The 21,145-nt window shown below is 42.6% G+C and overlaps 1 protein-coding gene and 1 long non-coding RNA gene across 7 annotated transcripts in view; one reads left to right on the top strand and one right to left on the bottom strand.

Moving 5' to 3' along the window:
- MOB3B (MOB kinase activator 3B) overlaps window positions 1-21,145 on the bottom strand; it is a 235,985-nt gene that overhangs the window by 1,135 nt on the left and 213,705 nt on the right. For 4 of the 5 annotated variants that reach the window (XM_061425121.1, XM_061425122.1, XM_061425123.1 and 1 more), the window contains exon 4: window positions 14,203-19,155. The exons of the other annotated variant lie outside the window; for it this stretch is intronic. In XM_061425121.1, coding sequence (XP_061281105.1) covers window positions 19,126-19,155 — 30 coding nt within the window. In that variant the 3' untranslated portion in view covers window positions 14,203-19,125. Of the gene's footprint in view, window positions 1-14,202; window positions 19,156-21,145 lie in introns of those variants that run through there. 5 annotated transcript variants of the gene reach the window in all.
- LOC133252481 (uncharacterized) lies at window positions 127-14,202 on the top strand. Of its 2 annotated transcripts, none has more exons than XR_009737944.1 (3): window positions 127-287; window positions 2,150-2,287; window positions 13,926-14,202. It is a non-coding gene; the product is annotated as an uncharacterized LOC133252481 (long non-coding RNA). The 2 variants fall into 2 exon arrangements; XR_009737945.1 differs by lacking the exon at window positions 127-287 and adding an exon at window positions 988-1,615.

The following is a 21,145-nucleotide window of genomic DNA, read 5'->3' as shown; positions in this document are numbered from 1 at the left end:
GTGAAAACCCCAGATAAAAAAATAAACAATATAAAATTCATTGGGAAAACAACGTGATTTATCCAGTGATCTACTGTGTCTCAGAGTTTCCCTTCTGTTGCCCAGCAGGTCCTATAACTAGCGAGGACATTATGATGTCACTGCCAGATGGAGGTCAGAATGCTGGAGAAGAATTTCCAAAAGCTCTGTGACTCAGTCTCATGACCTTATCTTAGGTCATGTGACGGTTTTTAGGATCTTTTTTTTTTTATTATAAGATTTATAAGATTATTATAAGATTACAAGAGGTATGCTCTCATGAAATAATGTAAATCATCGGTCCCTGGATTTTAAAGAACCATTAATATTGTTGATAGTAAGACAACAACAGACCTTTTTGGTTTTCAGAGCTTTTACAATACTGTATGTTCTTTTGAATAATCATACAACATTTGTTAAAAAAAACTAATAAGATGCCAAGATTCAATCCTAATGCTCTGCTAACTCTGGTTCTTGGGCTATCTTAACTATAATTCTTTAGGAGGGAGTTATTTTGAAACATTTTTTGGGGGGATTTTAAGACCTATGTTATTTATGAAATATATTTGTTTTGTTAAAAACACTTTTAAAAATGAAACCCATCTTTTACCTCACATACAGACTGAGAAAATTATCTATCAATCAGAAGAATATTTAGGCTTAGATAATATTAACGTATTTCTCTTATAATAAATAATAAGCAATAATGGCAAGAAATCAAATGGACAATACCACCAATATTGCTCTTCATATTAAAGGATCAACTAACATCCCCTCCCTCAATTCTAACTATTACTGATGGATAGCCTCTCAGCTCTGGAGAATATCCACAACTAAAAAGACACAAGCATCAGGAGAAAAGGGGCTTGAGTTTAAAAAGGCTTGAAAGTTTTTTCAGTATAATGAAGGCTCACAAATGAGGTTCAGCCAGTGTGATCTCAACGGGGTATATATGAGGAACAAAAGAGTGAATTCGTTAGGAGTCTAAATTGTTTAAGAGAGTGAGGGGAAGCAGAGAGGAATCATCCTAAAGGAAAAGATTGTCAGGTTCAGTCTCGGTGAACCAAAGCGAAACGGTTCTGTGTGTAGCGCTCTTTCTTTAAGCCCTCCAGCCCGTTCTTCCGTGGGTGTAGGGAGGTGGAAAAGGGATGAGAGTGAAGAGCTGTCAGGCAATTAGTTAAGATGAAGTCACTAAAGCAGTGTGGGTCCCTCATACAGCATGATTGGTACTGTTATTTATTTATTTTTTAAAGGGGTGGGGTGGGGAATGGTGGTAGTTTTCTGGTAACCCAGTGGTTAGGACTCTGGGCTTCCATTGCTGGGGACACAGGCTCAATGCCAGGTCAGGAGACTAAGATCCTGCATGCCACTGGCATAACCCCAAAATAATAATAGAAAATTTTAAAAAGGGAGAGATGAACACAGAAACAGACATGCACACATACAGAGAATGCAATGTGAAGATGAAGGCAGAGACGGGGATGATGCAGCAAAAATGAAGGAACACCAAAGACTGCCAGGAAACCACCAAAAGCTAGGACAGAGAAGGAACCAACCCTACTAACACCTTGGTCTCAGACATCTAGACCCAAGAACTGTGAGTTCAAAAGAACATACAGTATTGTAAATGCTTCAAAAACCAAAAAGGTCTTGTCTCTTCTTACCATCAATGATATTAATGGTTCTTTAAAATCCAAGGATCAATCATTCTCATTATTTCATGAAAACATATCTCAACAAATCTGTTGTTGTTTAAGCAACTCAGTTTGTGGCACTTCATTACGGCAGCTCTAGCAAATTAATACCAGATAAACTCTGAGTTCTTGGGACAAGATTATGGAAACAGTGAATTTGTCCTCACTGGATATCATCATTTTAGGCCACAGTTAGCCTTTCCAATATTCTATTACTCAATTAGAGTAGAGACTTCTCTTTTTAAAAAAGTGTATATTTATTTTTTATCTATTAAACTATATTTTAAGTCTTTGAAGAATGCCCTAAGGAGGATCCATTGCTAATACCAAAGATGCCATTAGATATACTTTCTAACCTATGATTTTACTTTGTTTTTTGTCTCTTGATCATGTCTGCATTGTAAGTCCCTCTTCCACTTCTGTGTCTTCTCCCACAGGAACACTGGGCCAGGACAAAAGAGGAATATATTTGGGTCACCACTCCATCCCTTCCTACCTATGTGATCATGAGCAAATCATCTCTCCAACCCTGAATTTGATTCTCTGGAAAATGAGTAAATTATATATCACATCAGGTAGATAATCAAGTCATTTACTGGGTTGAATGTATTTCCTGAATTTATTTACTTCATAAAGAATTTATTTAATTTCTCTACAGGTAATTTTTCTTCACGCCTAAAAGGATTAGTACTGGTGAGATTTTCATATATACAGCTTTTTAAGAGGCACAACAAACAAGGAAATATAAATAGAACAAGTAATGAAGTAAAAGACACGCAAACATTAAGAAATGAGACAATCTTGTAAAATGAAAGCAGTTGTATTTTAAAGAATGTCAACTGAGTCACCCTAATCTTCGAGAGAATCCATTAAACGCAGATAGTTCCACAAGGCACACCTTACTTGTTGCAATCCATGAACTGAAGCCTCCAACCTTGCTTAAATTATTAATTTTGAATATTATTTTCCTTAAATCTGAATAGCAAGCTTACACACAACATCAAATAAATGATTGGTTATATCACTGTAATTTTGGAAACCCAGGAACAATGAACTGTGCTTTATCAGAACGGTCAGAGAACTGAGGTTCTCTTTAACAGGCTTTCTCAAACTAAACAGAAGTTATCACTTCAGGATTATTAATTTCCAAAGAACCAAGATCTTTCAAAATACAAGAAAGTTCTTTTGAACAGAATGTAATCTCTTTCCTCTCTTTGTGGGACTGTCAAGAATTATAGGGCCTTCTGGGTTAAGTGAGAACCTTGATTGCCAACGTGTGCTTTCGTGAATCATTTTGAGTATCTGAGCTTTTTTTTTTTCCAAGTCCAAATCCTTTTTATTTACATTCTTTTATTTTACTTTATTTTGTATTAAGCTAAAGTGTTTTTTTAGCTTCTAGATAAATAGAAACATTGAAGTAAGAGTATTTTACTAACATGGTGACTCTTGTAGTAAAAGAGAACTATTGATGTTCAAACCTTGAGTTAAAAACCAGATTTTTCATTCACAGCTTAAAGGAAGAGGAAGATTACATGGGATCTGGCCAGGCTGAGGATGTTCAATGAGGTTGCTATTCAAAAACTGCCACTTAACCCAAGTCTTAGGAGGTTGCTAATTACTAGCTATCCAAAGAGTCAGAATAACCGGATGGATGCATTAGGACAGAGAGATAAGAACATTGAAGTTGCTAAGTAAAGAGCAGAAAAACTGTTTTATGGTGGAGTCTGGAAGTTTAACATTTCAAAGCTGATCAGAATTGTGTAATAATGAGGTCCAAAGGGCCTGGCATCAGATCGCTAAATTGGATTAGAAGGGAAGAACAACACTGGCTCTGGGATTGTAAATTAAGTAAAATGAGAGACCATGATGCCCTGTCTGTGTGTCCAAAGATGCTCCCTAGGACATGTAAGACTTGGCAATGAGAGGAATTGTGGGAAATTGGTGCCCTGGTTTTCCATGAATGAGGGGGAGTGTTGTTGTTTAGTTGCTAAGTTGACTCTTTTGCGACCCCATGGACTGTATCCCAACAGGCTCCTCTATCCATGGGAGTTCCCAGGCAAGAATCCTGGCCTAGGTTGCCATTTCCTTCTCCAGGGGATCTTCCCGACCCAGGGACTGAACCCACATCTCCTGCACCGGCAGGTGGATTCCTTACCACTGAGTCACCCGGGAAGCCCAGAGATGATAGTGGTGGGTGGGTGGGTGGAGAGTTGAATGGCTAAATGGTGGAAACCTAGGAGGGTAGATGGGTTTTGAGCAGAAAAGTCAAGATATTGAAACAGCAAGAATCTAACCACATCTCAAGGCACTGATATACACTTGGGTACATGAGATGTAGCAGAAGGTGTTCTAGAAAGTTGCAAGGAAGAGCCACACCTCGGTGAGACGTTTTACTCATGCTGAATCCAGATGCTCCATTTATAATTTAACATTATAATATAAGCATTCTCATACACTTAATTTTAATGTCTGTATAACATCCAATTCAGTGAATATTCATTACTGTTTTGGGTCATTTACCTTATTCTTAGTTAGGTTTCCAATTTTGCTTATTATATACAATAAAGTAATGAGCATATTTATGGCTAAAATTTTTTCAGCATTTATACTGATTTCATTTAGGATAGTTTCCTAAAAAAAGAATTTCTACCTTAAAGCTTATGAACATTTTCCAGGCTCTTGATTTTCACTGTTCCACACTCATCTTGGATTTTCTCAGCCCCAGCTAAGAAAGCAACCATTGCCTCTAAGAATTCCTGGTTCCTTTTAGCAGAGAATAGTATCCACATGCCAAGATCCAGATGCTAGATGGGTTCATTGAATCAGAACACCACTGGGGTCAGGTCCTGCTGGTGAACAGAGACAGGAATGCAGTGTGTGGTGCAAAAGTGTACCTCTGTGCATAATATATGCATGTGTGTGTGTGTGTGTGTGTGCGTGCACGTGCATGTGCTAAGTCACTTCAGTTGTATCTGACTCTTTGCCATGCTTTGGACTGCATTACAGGTCCAAAAGGCCCTATTGGAGTGAAAAGAGGTAATCTCAGACACTAATATGTCAGCAAGCCTAGCTCTTCTAACAACTGGCTTTCAGTGAGCTGGGAGCTGGATCCCCAATTCAGTGAGAGGGCACGACAAGTATGTGCGTGCATGCTGAGTCGCTTCAGTCGTGTCCAACTGTTTGTGACCATATGGACTGTAGCCCGCCAGGCTCCTCTGTCCATGGGATTCTCCTGGCAAGAATACTGGAATGGTAAGAATACTGGAATGGTAAGAATACTGTGCCCTCTTCCAAGGGATCTTCCCTGCCCAGGGATCAAACCCAAGTCTCTTATGTCTCCTGCATTGGCAGGGGTTCTTTACCACTAGCGACACCCAGGAAGCCCCATATATGTGTATATACACACACATATTTACATCTAGGTTTATTTCTATAGCTATCTATATCAAAAACATGGGTTCAAATAGTTACCTTTGATTTTAGACAAACCAGTTTACATATTTATAACCCCCTTCTTTGATGGTGAGAAACCTCACTTCCACTGTGCTTAATGGAGTATATTTACTTGTTTGATTAACCACCCCTGTCCCCAGCATACTGTAGAACCAGCCTTCCATTGCTGCTGCTCTCTCTCCCTGCAGAGATGCCCTTTGCAACCGCCTCAGGCTCTGACACCCTCTGCCAGGCTGCCCTCTCAGATAGATGACCTCCTCACCCCATGGGCCTCTGCCACCTCATGGTAGGCAGCCTTCCTACACAGATGCCTGCTTCATTTCACCTGGACTCCAGTAATCCGCGCCAGGCCACCCCTTTCCCACCCTCCTGACCCTGATTCAGTTCCAACATTCTGCACTAACCATTCCTTTCCCTACTTGGAGGCCCTTCTCATTCCTGCTTGAGCTCTGACACCCCACCCTGGGCCACATGGCTCTTTCCACCCAACCCTGGCACAGATCCTACTGTGAGTGACCCTACCTAAGGCTTTGGGATAGGGATTTTCAGGACGATAAAGGGGGAGGTGACAATGCAGTCACTTTCGAATTTAGTGGGCTCGGAAACATTCAGAACTTCTGAACAGTGTGGTCTCGTTCTTTCTTCTCAGTGATCACCCTTGCCCCAAATCCTGCTCTAATACCTTTCTCTCCCAGCTCATATCTTCTCATTCAACTCAAAGTGACGATCCACATTCACATCTTCTAAAGGGAAACATACACAAGCAGAAGCCCAAAGACACCAGAATGAGTGAAACTTAGAGGTCTCTAAACACACACTGAAGTTAAATGTCGTTTTTTTGAGTAGGGATAAACTAATGTAAATAAGAAATGACATTTAACTTCAATGTATGTTTAGAGGCCTCTAAGTTTTACTCATTCTGGTGTCTTTGGTCTTACACTTAAATCTATAGTGTAAGCTTCCCTGGTAGCTCAACTGGTAAAGAATCTGCCTGTAATGCAGGAGACCCTGGTTTGATTCCTGGGTCAGGAAGATCCTCTGGAGGAGGGATAGACTACCCACTCTGGTATTCCTGGGCTTCTCTGGTGGCTCAGCTGGTAAAGAATACGCCTGCAATGAGGGACACGTGGGTTTGATCCCTGGGTTGGGAAGATCCCCTGGAGAAGGGAACGGCTACCTACCCTTGTATTCTGGCTTAGAGAATTCTATGGACTGTATAGCCCGTGGGGTCGCAGAGTCGACACAACTGAGCGACTTTCACTCACTATGGTGTAAAGTGTAGATTAGCAAATATTCTATAAAGACCAAATGGTAAATATTTAGGTGCGTTTACTATACCTGTACTACAGGTGCTATTTAGTGCTATAAGGCAAGAAAACGAAATAGAAGATGTAATGATTGGAAGAGAAGAAACAAAATTATTATTATTTACAGATGGCATGATGGTCTTTTACTCAGAAAATTTAAAAGTCTATTAAGCATTAGAACTGGGCTTCCCTGGTGGCTCAGATGGTAAAGAATCTGCCTACAGTGCTGGAGACCTGGGTTCGATCCCTGGGTCGGGAAGATCCCCTGGAGAAGAGAATGGCAACCCACTCCTGTATTCTTGCCTGGAGAATCCCATGGACAGAGGAGCCTGGTGGGCTACAGTCCATGGGGTCACAAAGAGTTGGACACAACTCAGTGACTTTCCCTCTCACTTTTCCAGACTCAGACGCTGGCTAGCACGCAGACTATCTTTGGTGCTGCCTGCCTCCTACCTGAGACCACCTAGGAGTGGGGGTGGGTGGCAGAGGAGGCTTCTTAGCCAAAGGGGAGGCTTGAGGGTTCTAGTTCTCAGTCCACAGATCAGGACTGGACTAGTGGCAGAGAAAGGAGAGAAGGGAGGATGATCTCTCACCTCTAGGGGTGGACACAGCAGTTCTGTCTTCAGGTCACTCAGAGGCGGTGGCAGCTGCTGGAGTGGGCTGTGTGCTTGTTCCCCTAGGCTGTCCGGGAGCGCAGGCTCCCTGCCCTCCCTCTTACAGATGGCCAGGCAAGCAGGATCACAGGGCAAGTGACCAGACGTTGAGGAGTTGTGCTGCCCAAGCAATCAAGTGTCTCTAGGCGGTCAGGACTTGCCAGGAAAACCCGCCACCACCAGCACCAAAGCAACTCACAAAAACAACTCATGGCTATGTCACCTGCCTGACATCCCAAGGTCATCAGTCAGCGTGCGACTGCAGGTGTAGATGCTTTCACTACTTTAGGGAAACCCAGAGGACGGGCTTGTATTCCGAGATCTGCTCTTTCTATTCTTTTGCTGTTGAAATGTCCTTTCTTCTATGAAATAAAGGTGAGGAGATATGGCAATGACATTATCCATAGATCACTCTCTGTTGTTTAATTTTAAACTTCCAAACACCTGAGGATAAGTGCAAGGGCTGTTGGGCTTTCTTTTTAACTCACGAGAAGCCTGTGAGAAGCCTGTCTTGGGGCCTCACTAAAGAGAGTCTGGGTCCTGCTGTGGGGGTGGGCTGTCAGGCAAGGTGGTCTGGGGAATGGGGAGAGGGGCACAGGTCTGGGGTTTAGAGAAAGCAGCCTGGCTTCAGCTTGTGAGAAGTGGGAGGGGAGAGGGGATCTGGAGGCAGGGAGAGTCGTTGCCTAGCTCCCTGAGGATGGGGAGCCTGGGGACAGGCAGAGGCTGTGCCAGTGGGGGCAGGGGGACCTCTGTGGCTCCAAGGTTAATTTTCTCATAAGAGTTTGGGGGAATCTTTCCCGGAAGATTGAACTGCATTGTTGAATCTTACCTGCGATTTCATCTTTCCACAATCTCATTAAAATAAGTCTGCCTGGACTTGCCTGGTCCAGTGGCTAACCTCTGTACTCTCAATGCAGAGAGCCTGTGTTGGATCCCTGGTCAGGGGGCTAGATCCCACATGCCACAATTAGGGTCTGGCACAGCCCAATGAATAAATAGATTAATACATTTTTATTTTAAATTCTGCCCTTTAGGACCATCCTTCTACAAATGGTAAAGAAAAGGGTTCAATTTATTTTCCAATTTTTCTGAATAAAAACTTTTTTCTTTTCTGCTCGCCCGGCTACCTAGTCTGTTTTGGCAAGCTTTCCATGGGAAGTATCTTCTTTCTCCATTCCACGTTCACGGATCAGCTGTGTTTGAACTCTAATAGTTAATGTCCAGTTAATGCCCTGTCATACTGAACACTGGTGTTATCCTCACAATCTCAGGAAACTCATGCTAAGGTTGGAAATGTGTTAAAAACTCTTCCTGGAAGTGTGAAACGAGGCTTGCCTTTTGGATGAGTTGTCTTTAATTTCCATGGTTTAGTAGTTGCTGAATCTAATGATTTACTATTAAAAAAAATTGCTCCCACTATCCACTCCTCTCATGACAAATGCTTCTTCTGTGTTTGGTAGTTGAATCATTTCATGGGTAATATCCATGGAGCCCTAGGAACAGGAGGGTGAAAGTCATTCATCACAGCATCCGGCCTTCACACACAGGCCAGCATTGAGTGAGTGCTCAGCCGTGTCTGACTCTTTGTGATTCCACGGACTGTAGCCTGCCAAGCTCCTCTATCCCTGGGATTCTCTGGCAAAAAACTAGAGTGGTTTGCTGTTTCCTTCTCCAGGGGATCTTCCTGACCCAGAGGTTGAATCTGAATCTCTTGTAGTGCAGGCAGATTCTTTACCGCTGAACCACTGGGGAAGCGCTGGCCAGCCTTATATCCTGACATGTTAAAGATCTCTGGCTAGAACCAGAAACTGGTAAACATTTATGGTGCCTCAGAGGAAACGGCAGAAGTCAAGTGGATGGCATGGACGTTGCTTCTCTGTTTCCTATGCATTTCTAAATTAGCCCAGGGAACACATGCATACCTAATTCCCCAAGCCACTCCTTGTTCTAGCCTCTCGGTTACATATGTCTAATGTAACCACATATTTTATGTTGTGGCTGATGAATTAATGCATTAATGTTTTTCACAGAGAAGAAAAATTAGCAAAAATTAACTGTGATAGGTTCTCAAATTTCTTAATGTCTAAGTTCATCTTCTCCTTTGGGTGTTTCTATTTATCAATTCTTTAAAAAGTCTGCTTGTTTTCCTCTAAGGATGAGTGAAATGCATGCTTTCTCCCCACCGCCCCATTTCACAGCAGGGATCAGAACCTACAAGTTTCTTTCTGTTTCCTCTTTTGGCTGTGCTGGGTCCCCGTTGCTGTGTGCAGGCTTTCCCTAGTTGCAGCGAGCAGGGGCTACTCTCCAGTTGCGGGGCTTGAGCTTCGTAATGCAGCGACGTCTCTTGTTGTGGAGCACAGGCTCTAGAGTGCCTGGGCTTCAGTAGCTGCCACACGTGGGCTCAGGGTAGCGGCTCCCAGGCTCTAGGGCATAGGCTCGATAGTTGTAGCACTTGGGCCTAGTTGTACCTTGACATTTGGGATCTTCCCAGACCAGGGATTGAACCCATGTCTCCTATATGGAATCAACCCCATGTCCCAGCAGATTCTTAACCACTGGACCACCAGGGAAGTTCTTGAAGTTTCTTATGTACTATTTCAGTTGATCACAGGAACACCCTACCCCACACTGGGTGATTCCTTCTGGATTTGTGTCTCCTGCCTCCTCAGGGACTCACGTTTTGGCTTCCAGTCTTGGCCTCACACCCCTCAACACTCTGTGGACTAGTTGTTCTGACCTTCTGGTGTCCCTGTTAGGTCTGTTGTCTGACCTGATCTCTGGCTAAGGGTCTACTTTGTCATTGTGAATGAATACCCTGGGACTGGAAAGACTTTCTGACCTCAGACAGACTGGTCATAGACTCACTACTGCAATCACATTAACAAATGACCAGGAAAGAAACTGAAGGCTGAACTGCAGAACTACACGGACCCGGGATCTACAGAGAAGACAATTTGAGGAGAGCCTGATGCCTTGTGGGTGGGGGTGACCTCTGTGGTTCAGAGTGGGGCCTCTAGAAACACCTGTGTGACATCACTTTCTTGCTTGTAATCGCAGGCAGATTACTTAGGTAATTTTGACTTTAAAATGGGGATAAACATAGATAACCAACCTCATGGGGTTGTTTAACTGAGATTATTCACCTAAAAGGCTTAGGGCGTGCTTAGACACTTAAATATATACTTTTGGTGTTAGTATTATCAACTTAATATTATCATTATTATACCTTGCTTTTAATTAATATCTCTCTGATAGCAGATCTTAATTAGGCACTTGTCTGCCATGTGAATTCATTCACCATTCATTTATTCATCAAAGGTCTAATGAGTGTCTCCTTTGTGTCACACACTCAATAAACAAAATAGAGATCCCTGAAGGCATGGAATTTATATTCAGCTGGAGGAGACAGACACTACACAATAAACCTAACAAATAAATTATATAAAAAAGGGCTTCCCTGATGGCTCAAGTGGTAAAAAATCCGCCTGCAATGCAAGAGACACAGGAGACGCAGGTTCAATCCCTGGATAAATAAATTATATCACCCAGATTATATGGGGAAAATAAAATTAAAGCAGAGAAAGGGGGGCTGTGAGTCCTCTGGGTAGATGTGACCAGCAGAGATCAATGAGAAGGTGACATTCAAGCAAAGACTTGAGGGGGAAGGAGTTAGACATGAGGCTGTCTGGGCAGATCATCCAGGCAGGGGGATGGCCAGTGTGGAGGCTCTAAGTGTGAGTGTACCCGGCATGGGTGAGGCCAGCAAGAAACAGAGGGAGCTGAGGCTTTTAATCTGAGATTTTGAGCAAAGAAAGAATTCTGTTCTCATCCACAGACCAGGTAGGGATCCCTCATGTCCAGCCAATGTTAACTTCTCCCACCAAACTTCATCCTGTCTAAATGACCTCGCATTTTTACCAAGGTTTTTGCCTTAACCACAGACTTTGTGTGGACCAGATGTTTCCCTTGTACCTTCACGTGATTATACTTCTGATTAAGACAAGCCCAAGTGAAATACTTACCCTTCAGATAAACAACTCACAATATATGACTTTTCTAAATGTTGCTGCCTCTTATGCAAGTCAGCGTCTTGTTGTTCGGTCACTAAATAGTGTCTGATTCTTTGTAACCCCATGGATTGCAGCCCACCAGGCTCTTCTGTCCTCCACTATCTCTTGAAGCATGTAGTTCTTAGCAATAGTAAATACATCATTGTTGAGATCTTATATGCATGGCTATGGAGAAACAGTTATCCATAATATTGTGTGCTCAGTCACTAAGTCTTGTCCAACTCTTTGCCACCTCATGGACTATAGCCCATCAGGTTTCTCTGTCCATGGGATTTCCCAGCAAGAATACTGGAATGAGTTGGCATTTCCTCCTCCAGGGGATCTTCCTGACCCAGAGATTGAACCCATGTCTCCTGCATTGCAGGCAGACTCTTTACCACTGTGCCACCTACTGCTGCTGCTGCTGCTAAGTTGCTTCAGTTGTGTCCTACTCTGTGCAACCTCATAGACGGCAGCCCACCAGGCTCCCCCATCCCTGGGATTCTCTAGGCAAGAATACTGGAGTGAGTTGCCATTTCCTTCTCCAATGCATGAAAGTGAAAAGTCAAAGTGAAGTCGCTCAGTCGTGTCCGACTCTTAGCGACCCTATGGACTGCAGCCTACCAGGCTCCTCCGTCCATGGGACTTTCCAGGCAAGAGTACTGGAGTGGGGTGCCATTGCCTTCTCCACTGTGCCACCTGAGAAGCCCCATAATACTATCTCTGGGTTAATAAACATAGGATTCTTTTGATACCTTCCCCCTCTATGTTCTATATATTTCTTTCTTAAAATTTTTAACTTGAAGGGTAATTGCTTTACAGAATTTTATGTTCTATTTATTTCTTGAAAATGGTTAGTCTTATCCTCTGCTGATTTGGTAATAGGTGAGGTCATGTCTCAATTATATGATACAATTTCCTCTGGAGCAGATATTCAACTTAATTTAGTATGCAGTAGTACATTTTACAAGCTCATTTCCTCATTTAGATCTTAATTTATTAAGTACTGAGAATTTTTGTTTGTTTTTTGTCTTCATGAAACCCAGTTAGTTGATGATGCTGCATTAAAACAAGAGCTTTCCATTAAAAATAATGTGTTCTGTTAATATCTACTTAATAATGAACTAAAAGTCAGATGAAATATGTAATTGTTACAGATGACACTACAATTACTTCCCAATGACAGTTCTTTATCATTTTGGTTAATGTAGCAATGAAGTCTGCTTAGAAGCAGAGTTGAAATTTAAGAATTTAGGATATTGAAAGAGTGGATAGATTTAATGGTCAGCTTAGCTTCCTTGGGAAGTAAGCTTCTTATGGGAGTATCAATTTTTGCTGTTGTTGGATGGAAAGACTAAAGGCATCTGGTTTGAATTTCTTGTCTTTAAGACAGTTTTCCATTTATTATCATGAATACAGTATAGGTTTCTAGAGAGAATCTAATAATACAGCAAATATTCAATGTGTTTGGGGATACATTTGAAAATTAAAATAGTGGTTTCCTCAGTGGTCCCCCTAGACACAGTGGAGCAGGGGCTGTGACCTGAAATGCCTTCGGGGAGTGGCAAGAAATGTATGTGAGTGAAGCATCCCAGTGTCAGAGGACGATGGTAACTGACAAGCAGCCATGTCTGGGCAGCAACAGGGAGTGGTGCGGGCGGCAGTAAACTGGAGAGACAACCTCATCTAAATGGGCCAGCCACTTCTCAGCCAATTCTTGCCACAAGAAAACAAAAGCCTAGTGTTGCCAGATCTTCTGATTTAGTTGGAGAAGCCAGAAATTCTGATTTTCAGATCAAGTTTTCCCATTTTTAAATGTTGGCAGCTAGCTAAACACAACAACAACAATCTATGTAGATTCAACAAATCATGCCTGCAGGACAAATCCAGTTCACAGCCTGCCTCTTGGTCACATCATGGTACACATTTCAGACAGTGAACCCGAGAAGCAGAGGAAGACTTCATACGTGTGATCACGTTCCAGAAGTCTCATTCCTCTCTGCTCTGTGTCTAGAAATCACAGCTTTTGTAAGACATAGTATTATATTGTTGCTATCAGAACAGGGGCTGTTACTGGAGTCATGTACAATTATTACATAGTGACTGCAAATGTACTAATAATATATAAGTATACAAAATGTATGACTTCCCTGGTAGCTCAGCGGGTAAAGAATCCAACTGCAGTGCAGGATACCTGGGTTTGATCCCTGGGTTGGGAAGATCCCCTGGAGGCGGGCACGGCAATCCACTTCAGTATGCTTGCCTGGAGAATCCCCATGGACAGAACAGCCTGGCAGGCTGCAGTCCATGGGGTCACAAAGAGTCAGACACAACTGAATATAGCACATAGCACATACAGAATTTATACACTTCTGCTTTTCTAAATATGTTTGTATTTTAATCTTGTTGTTGTTCAGTCGCTAAGTCATATCTGACTCTTTGTGACCCTATGGATGCAGCACGCCAGGCCTCCGTGTCCCTCACCATCTCCTGGAGTTCGCCCAAGTTCATGTCCATTGGATTCACGAGGGACATAATGGACGTTTAATCTTACATTATTATCCCCCCAAATTATAAGCTACATAGGAACAAATCTATAAGTCCAGTTGTAGTTTAGAATTCTGAGGGACAGATATACTACCCAATGTCACACAAATAAGGTAGGGGCAAGCCTGAGATTCTACTTCAGGTTTATTTACTCTGACTGATGAGTTTTTTCTACAATATAGACTTCTTATCTTTGTATTCCAGGTCATGACCAAACTTAATACTGAATCCTACTGCAAGAAAAAAGCAGTACAACATTAATCAGTTGAGAAGCTACACAAGACACCCTCCTGGGAAAACTTGTCATAGAACGAAGGAACTTCTGCTACAATGCAAATATGTGCATGGGTTCGAAAATAAATTCTGAATTAGGTTTTTGTAAAATTAACCTTGCTTTTCATTTATTGTTCCAAGATCATTGCAAGATGAAGAATGTATTTGTTAAAGAAATAAGTCAAACACAGAAAAAAGACAAATTAGATGATGGCTGTGTGTCTTTTATTTGGGACATTTGAATTCTTAAACTCACGAAGAACTGATTTCATAAATATCCTTTAGTTTTATCTTCCATTTTTAATTGTTTTTTATTGTTAGTTTGCTCTTGTAACCAAAGCCTTAATCACAAATGGAACTAAAATTATGCTAAATCTCTTTTCTTGATGCTATTAGAAAAGACACTGAAAACTTTGAAATTAGAACACTCAAAGCTAGTAAAACTGCTTAATTGTCAGATTAGAAATGGACTCTTCCCTCTAACAGTTACAGAAATCCTTATTTATTCTTTGAAAAAGTCTTGTCCAGAATTAACAACTCCGAGAGGGAATAGCTTGTTATAAAATATTCTTGTTGAAGTATTTTTAAAGCAGAGGAAAAAAAACCATTATTTCCCAAACATGCTTTGTTTGGCTAATTCTAGGAGAGAATCACCTATTTCATCAAGAATCACCTATTTTATTAAGAAGTAAAAGGACCAAAGGACAACAGTATTATCCAACTGACACATCAGACTCCTTTCAGTGATTTTGCCTTTGGACGCATTTCTTGTACTTTTCCTATGATATTTCTTTTATTCACAGTGTGATACCCATGGGATGTGGAAGTGATATAAGGGTAGAGACCATAGGAAGTGATGCTTCCAGCAATGACCAGAATGACATCATCACCACAAATGAGGAGAGAAATTATCCATGTCCCCTAGTGCTTCGCCAATGAAAAAGGGAATTGAAACATCTCAGTGTAATCTTACAAAGAATGCTAACAGTAGGACATTCAAGAAGATCGGTCAAAATGGTGTTGCAGAATATAAATAAGGATTTAGTATGAGCAAATATAATAGAAAATTTATAAACGTATACAATCAAATCAGGAGTTAGCAAAGACACAGCACAGTATGGAGAAAGCATGCAGCAACTTCTTACATGTTCACTGCTGGTTATATCTATGACGCACAGTGGCATAGACAGCTTTGGGAAGGCTTCAGACTGAAGTATAGAAATGTTAGCAATGGCACAACACGACTTCCAAGAGAATTCAGCCAATGGGAGATGATAAACAAGGAAGGCTTCCAATACTTCCAATTGAGAGGCTTCCAATACTTAGTGGACGTGCAAACAAAGCTCTCATTTAGTATGTTTTTACCTATGTTTTACTTTTTAGAGTTTTTGGATCTTTCTTAATGTGGGACACTAGAAAAGGTGAGCTGAAACTCAGAGACAATATAATAGTTAACGCCAGTTGAATGGAAAGGTTTCACATGGAATATGATCTGGGGGTTACACCAGAGGATGCTGCAGGATTTCTGTGCCCAAAGACTGTTGAGAGGAGAATGGGTTTTTCACCTGGAAAAACCTACCAAAAACCTTCCAAACTGATATGGTTTGGAAGGTTGTAGAAGGAATAGCTAAAACAAAACAAAACCTCTCAAAGTCATTTCCACTTATCCGGGCCCTCAGAAATGAGCAAACACCCCAGGAAGAGAAAATGAACAGTTTCAGAAGCAGAAACTGACCCCAGATGAGTATTTCTCAATCTATTTTTTTCACTATCATCTTCCTAAAGAGCCCTTTTAGACATTCTATTCCTAATCATTCCCCATCCCCATGAAATTTTAATACTAAATACATACTTTATATCTGTGCACATACTGTAGCTCCTTGGGAGGGCCATGACTCAGTGTAATATCTAAGATTTCCTCCCCACCTAAATCAGTTTTTGCACTCTTGGGCAATCACCTTTCATGAAAATACATGCTCTCTAAAATAAACCATCAGTCTGAATGGGAGGTCACTGGGGATCTGCAGAAAAAAGTTATATACATTTTATCTATGGCTCCAGGGACCACAGCAAATTCTCAGTATCCAGCATACTCATGCATTATCTGCAGAAGGAAACTTTTAGCTTCTCCTTCCCCCTGTGACACAGGAAGAGATGAATTCTTTGTCACTGCAACAACTTCTAACTGCAATGGCTGTAATCTTTTGGAACTTCTGGACTTCTTTGGAACATTAAGAAAGGAAAGTAGTCTCACACTGTATATGAATATTGAATTTCAGAGGTTTATGATGAATTATGGAACTTAATGAATGCATCAGGCAGATGACACCTCAACCCACTAATCAAGCTTAGTATTTATCATGAAAAGAGATAACTGAACATTACATGCTTCCTAGTGTGATGCAGAAGGAAAGAAACACCACCACTTATGTAGTGTTCTGGCTAAAAATGTTTAACAGAATCTAATAATGAGGAAACAATCAGAAAAAAATTCTAGATTGTGGGACATTCTGGAGTTCAAAGCAGCTTGAACTCTTTAATAATGTCAGTGCCATGAAAAACCCACATACTTGCACACACACACACACACAGACCCCAAACATACATAAAAGAAGGACTCTAAACCATTAACTAAAGAGACTGACAACTGTGGGAATACGGATGTCACTGTAATCTTTTCCTTTTGAAGTTCCCACTTTGACATTTCTCAAAAAAAAAAAAAAAATCATAGATGCATGTATTACTCAACTTTAAAATAATAGGGGGAAATGAGGGGAGCCAGCCAGGTCAGAAGGAAGAAGCCAGGTGTCAACTGCAGATCCAGAAAGCAGGAGATGCCTGAAGGGCCACAGAAGCTCAGATCTGCATTTGCCAGAAGTTCTCAGGATGTAGTCAAGCCAAAGACATAAAGAATCGCCTATAGTGATTTTCTTCACAATTTGCCAAACAAAGTTCTGTAGGAATAGGAACCATCTATAATCAAAAAATAAGAGTGGCTTGCCAGCACTTTTCCTAGAAGTGCAGTGATCAATATAACCATGAGGAAATTGTTCCAAGAAGTTAAAAAAAAAAAAATCCAGATTTTTTTTTTAATTGAGTGGAAATTTCATATGCACAGTTAATAGAAAATAAACTTCGAAAGAACTCATAACAAAAGTCTTCAGAGTCCAGCATCCTACTTGATTAGGCATTAATTGAAATGTCAGATTTTTCAAGCAAAACTCCTGTGGTTTTCCATGGTGCCAAGCTTCAGAGTTCCTTCCAGGACCTGGCTCTGAGCTGTCACTTCTCCGTCCCACTGCTCAACACTCCCATGTGGCACTTACTGCATAGCGCATAGGTCAGGAAGACGGGCTCATTCGTCTGTTCTCTGGATCCTTTAAAGCAGAAATGATGCTGAGAAAATCTCTATCTTGTCCTCTCAAAGTTACTTAGGAAGCCAACAAAACCAAACCAAAAAATGGTATGTTTGTTCTTGATCAGAACACAATATGAAGAGAGGTAGCAGCATTTGAATTCCATGAGACGGCATTACGGCATTTGACAAAATACAGAACAAGGGTTGGTTTGCTGGTTTAGGTCAACACAGAATGCCACAGTGCCCAGAGAGTCAGTCCTTTCTTAGTTTGGACCAAAGAAAGGTTTCATGCCTTTCCAGGCTCTTGTGGCAGCCCCAGATGGCTTTTACATGTCACATGTAATGAGACAAAGTCAGAGTTGTTAAGTTATTCTTTAATCAGTATTACATTAAAATTCACTAATACATTCTCAGCTACTTCCCTCCACCAACTGCTATTTTGTCAAATTCAAATGATCACCGGAAGTATCATCACCCCCTACTTACAGACTCTTGGGACCACCACAGTTTTGCGAATGAATCAGTGAAGGCAACATTACTTTAGCGAAAAGTCAGGTAGCTTTCAAAAGGCAGGATGCAGCACAGAATGAGTCTGTCTGCTGGGATCCAAACATTGGCAAGGATGGAAGAAGGAACACGGCTCCAGCTTGCCTGTTACCTTGGCAACCATGGCAGGAGCATCACCCGGGCAGAAATTAACTTTGTTTTGTAATGTCAAACGTAATGGGCGGAGGAGGTGGGGAGTGCGGAGGAACAGGAAGAAAACATCGACTGGATCTAGAAGCTCAGAGGGCCGGTTGGGAAGATACCAAGTCAATGGGCTGGGTGTCTGAGCTACAGGCATCAAATTACCCATTGTACTTTTTTCTTCCCCCAACTGAAATCTCAGTATTAACGTAGAGACAGCCACCACACCCTTTAATAACGAACAAACACTGCACTAATCTGGCTCAGTGCTTCTGCTGATCATTCTTGGTCATTTATAACTTCCTTTATTTCTCTCTTCGGAGAAACAGGAAAAAAAAAAAATCTTGACCGGAAGAGACAAGGAATGGCGTGGTTTTTAAAAAAAGATACTCTGTTCAGGGTGAACTGGTAACTAGCCAGCCTTAGGCTGGAGACCAGTCTCTTCCCTGCAGTGAAAGTGTGCAGACCCTGTTTGGGGCAGAGAAAAGCCGCCGCGCGGAATGGTCCCTGGTAAAACTGCTTATGGGGGAAAACCGCGCGGATGCTGTGAGCCGGGGGGCGTCAGACCTCCCAGCCGAGACCACAGCATCAAGGGCCGAAGTCTGCCAAGACGGCACAAGAAGGCTTGTTAGAGAAAAACTGGTTGTGCATCCAGAGTTCCAAAATTCACTGGGTACTTAGAACACACGTTACAGAAAAGGCAGCCGGCTGAGGAGACAGGTAAGTAAGTAGGAATAAGGACCTTGGGCGCAAAACCTGAATTTCAGCAAAGCTTAGGTGTCAGGTCACAGGCAGAACCGCACAGCTGGGCTGTGCGTGTTAAGTGCAGGGGCATCCTTTCTCCAGGATGGGCGAGGGGTGGTCCTTCCCTCCCGGCGGGTCCACAGGTCAGGCTAGCAGCACTCAGAGGGTTGGGAGCACACGAGGTGAGCAGGGAACCACTCTCCAGAGTCACCGCTGGTCTCCAGCTCGGCCTGTTCCTGGCAGTAGGCGCGCCTCTCCAGCCTGGGAAGTCTCCCTCCTGCCCGCCTGGCCGCCAGGAGGAAAACAGCTTTCCTCTTTCTTCCGGAGGGTAAGATGGGGCCGTTAGTGACACATCCTGCTCGTCATCTCTTTCTGGAAGGCAGGGGGAGAAGGATGGTTAGGAGTAACTTATAGGCAGAGCAATGACTTGTTGAAGGATTCTGAAAATGCCCTGGCAACCTCTGGAGCCTTTAAACAGGAGGGTACAATCATGACCCTAGAATAAGGTTCAGCATACAGATGTGTGCCTGTTGACTGGGGCTTTTGTTTCTTCCTTTTTTTTTTTTTTTTTAATACATCAGAGCATTGTTTAAAAAACTTAGGCAACTTGCCAAAAATCCAGGTTGCACTGTGTTTCAGGAAAAACTGCAAGATTTAGAGCCACTGGATAGCTGGAGTCAAGAATGGCTCTGTCCTCTGTAGATGGAAAATATTCTCTCCAGTTTGCCCCAGTCTCCACCACTCCCAGCTCTCTGCCCATCAGGAGTCTAAGTATCATTTACTGATTGATATGGTTAATTGCATTTTTCTCAGAGGGGAACACAATTTCTCTTTCCCTAAGATTCGATCAAAGGTAGAAAAACAAAAGCTAGCTTCAGTGCAAACAATTCAAGAAAAGTGGGAGGAAGGACATTTCTTAATAGAAATGAGGAACAGCCCAGTGTGTCTGATGGGCAACCATATCCAGCTCGCCTTTCACCACCCTCACCAGCTGCCTGGTTCTTTCGGGCATTTACAGATCTCAAACGTGCCATCGGTTCTCTTTCTCGGGGCCTCTGCACAGGCGAGACTCTTGCCTGTGGCCTGCTCCTAGGAGGCCCTGTCCTCCTTACTTGGCTAATTGCCATTCACGTTCCCAATTCCAGCAAGCCTTCCTGCCTGGGAAGGCTTCCTGCCCCACCCACTGGGGATTTGCCACAACTCCTGCCTTTGCCCACCTGGAGTCTTGCATGCAAGGAGCCGGTTTGTACATCGTGTGTGTGCGTGCACGCGTGGACGGTGGGCGTGTCTGTCTGCTCTACTCAACTGTGAGCTCCAAAGTGTCAGGAAGAAGAAATCCTCACGGAACCCCTCATATCTAGCCACATGTCTGGCACAGGGCAACAGCTCTTCTTTCATCCCCAAGAATGGCCTGGATTGCAGGCTGGGAAGGCGCCTTGTACCTTGTGGCATTTAGGACACATTTCATGTCATTTTAATTTGTCGAAGGAGCTGCTTCCAAGTTCCACCTGCATAGAGCTGATGCAGCTGCTACCTCTCTTGTGCAGTCCTACCCCAGATCACCCTCCAGCCAACACTCCCTTCCCCATAGGGAACATCTGAGGAAGTAGGGCTTCCCTGGTGGCTCAGATGGTAAATAATCTGCCTGCAATGCAGGAGACCGAGGTTTGATCCCTAAGAAGACCTTGCAAACAGGCATGCCAGTTGCTCAGAAACTCTATCAGAAAACCATAGCAGTGTGTTGGTTAAAGAAATAACCTAAATAAAGAAATTTACCTAGCAGATCTAGGTAAATACTTTCGCACTCGTAATACTAAATAAGGCAATTACTTCAAGATACATATACTGAAAAATTAAGTGGCCATTTAGTTATGCTCAGTACTATGGGCCGGGTACCTGGGAGATGAGGTCACTCTTCTCAAGGAAGTATACAGTTTATTGGGGAGAAAAAGATATAAAATACAACGATATAAACGTAACTCTTTAGAGGAGGGGATGATGCACAGTAGAACCCAGTCCGCCCACATTTAGATCTCACCCTGTCCTCACTGGGCTTCCCTGATGGCTCAGTGGTGAAGAAGCTGCCTTCCAATGCAGGAGTCTCAGGTTCCATCCCTCGGTTGGGAAGATCCCTGGAGAAGGAAATGGCAACCCACTCCAGTATTCTTGCCTGGGAAATCCCATGGACAGAGGAGCCTGGTAGGCAGCAGTCCATGGGTTTGCAAAGAGTTGGGCACAACTCAGTAACTGAGTACACGGTCTGTCTTCACCACCTCCGTATGTGACCTCCCTGCGCCTTTGGGTTTTAGCTCAAGTGGCCCTTTTCTAGGGTTACCTTCCCAAACCTCCTCTTCAGCTGTTT

This window comes from Bos javanicus, chromosome 8, assembly GCF_032452875.1.
Source record: "Bos javanicus breed banteng chromosome 8, ARS-OSU_banteng_1.0, whole genome shotgun sequence".
Lineage (NCBI taxonomy): Eukaryota > Metazoa > Chordata > Mammalia > Artiodactyla > Bovidae > Bos > Bos javanicus.
This window is presented reverse-complemented; position numbering and strand designations above follow the sequence as displayed.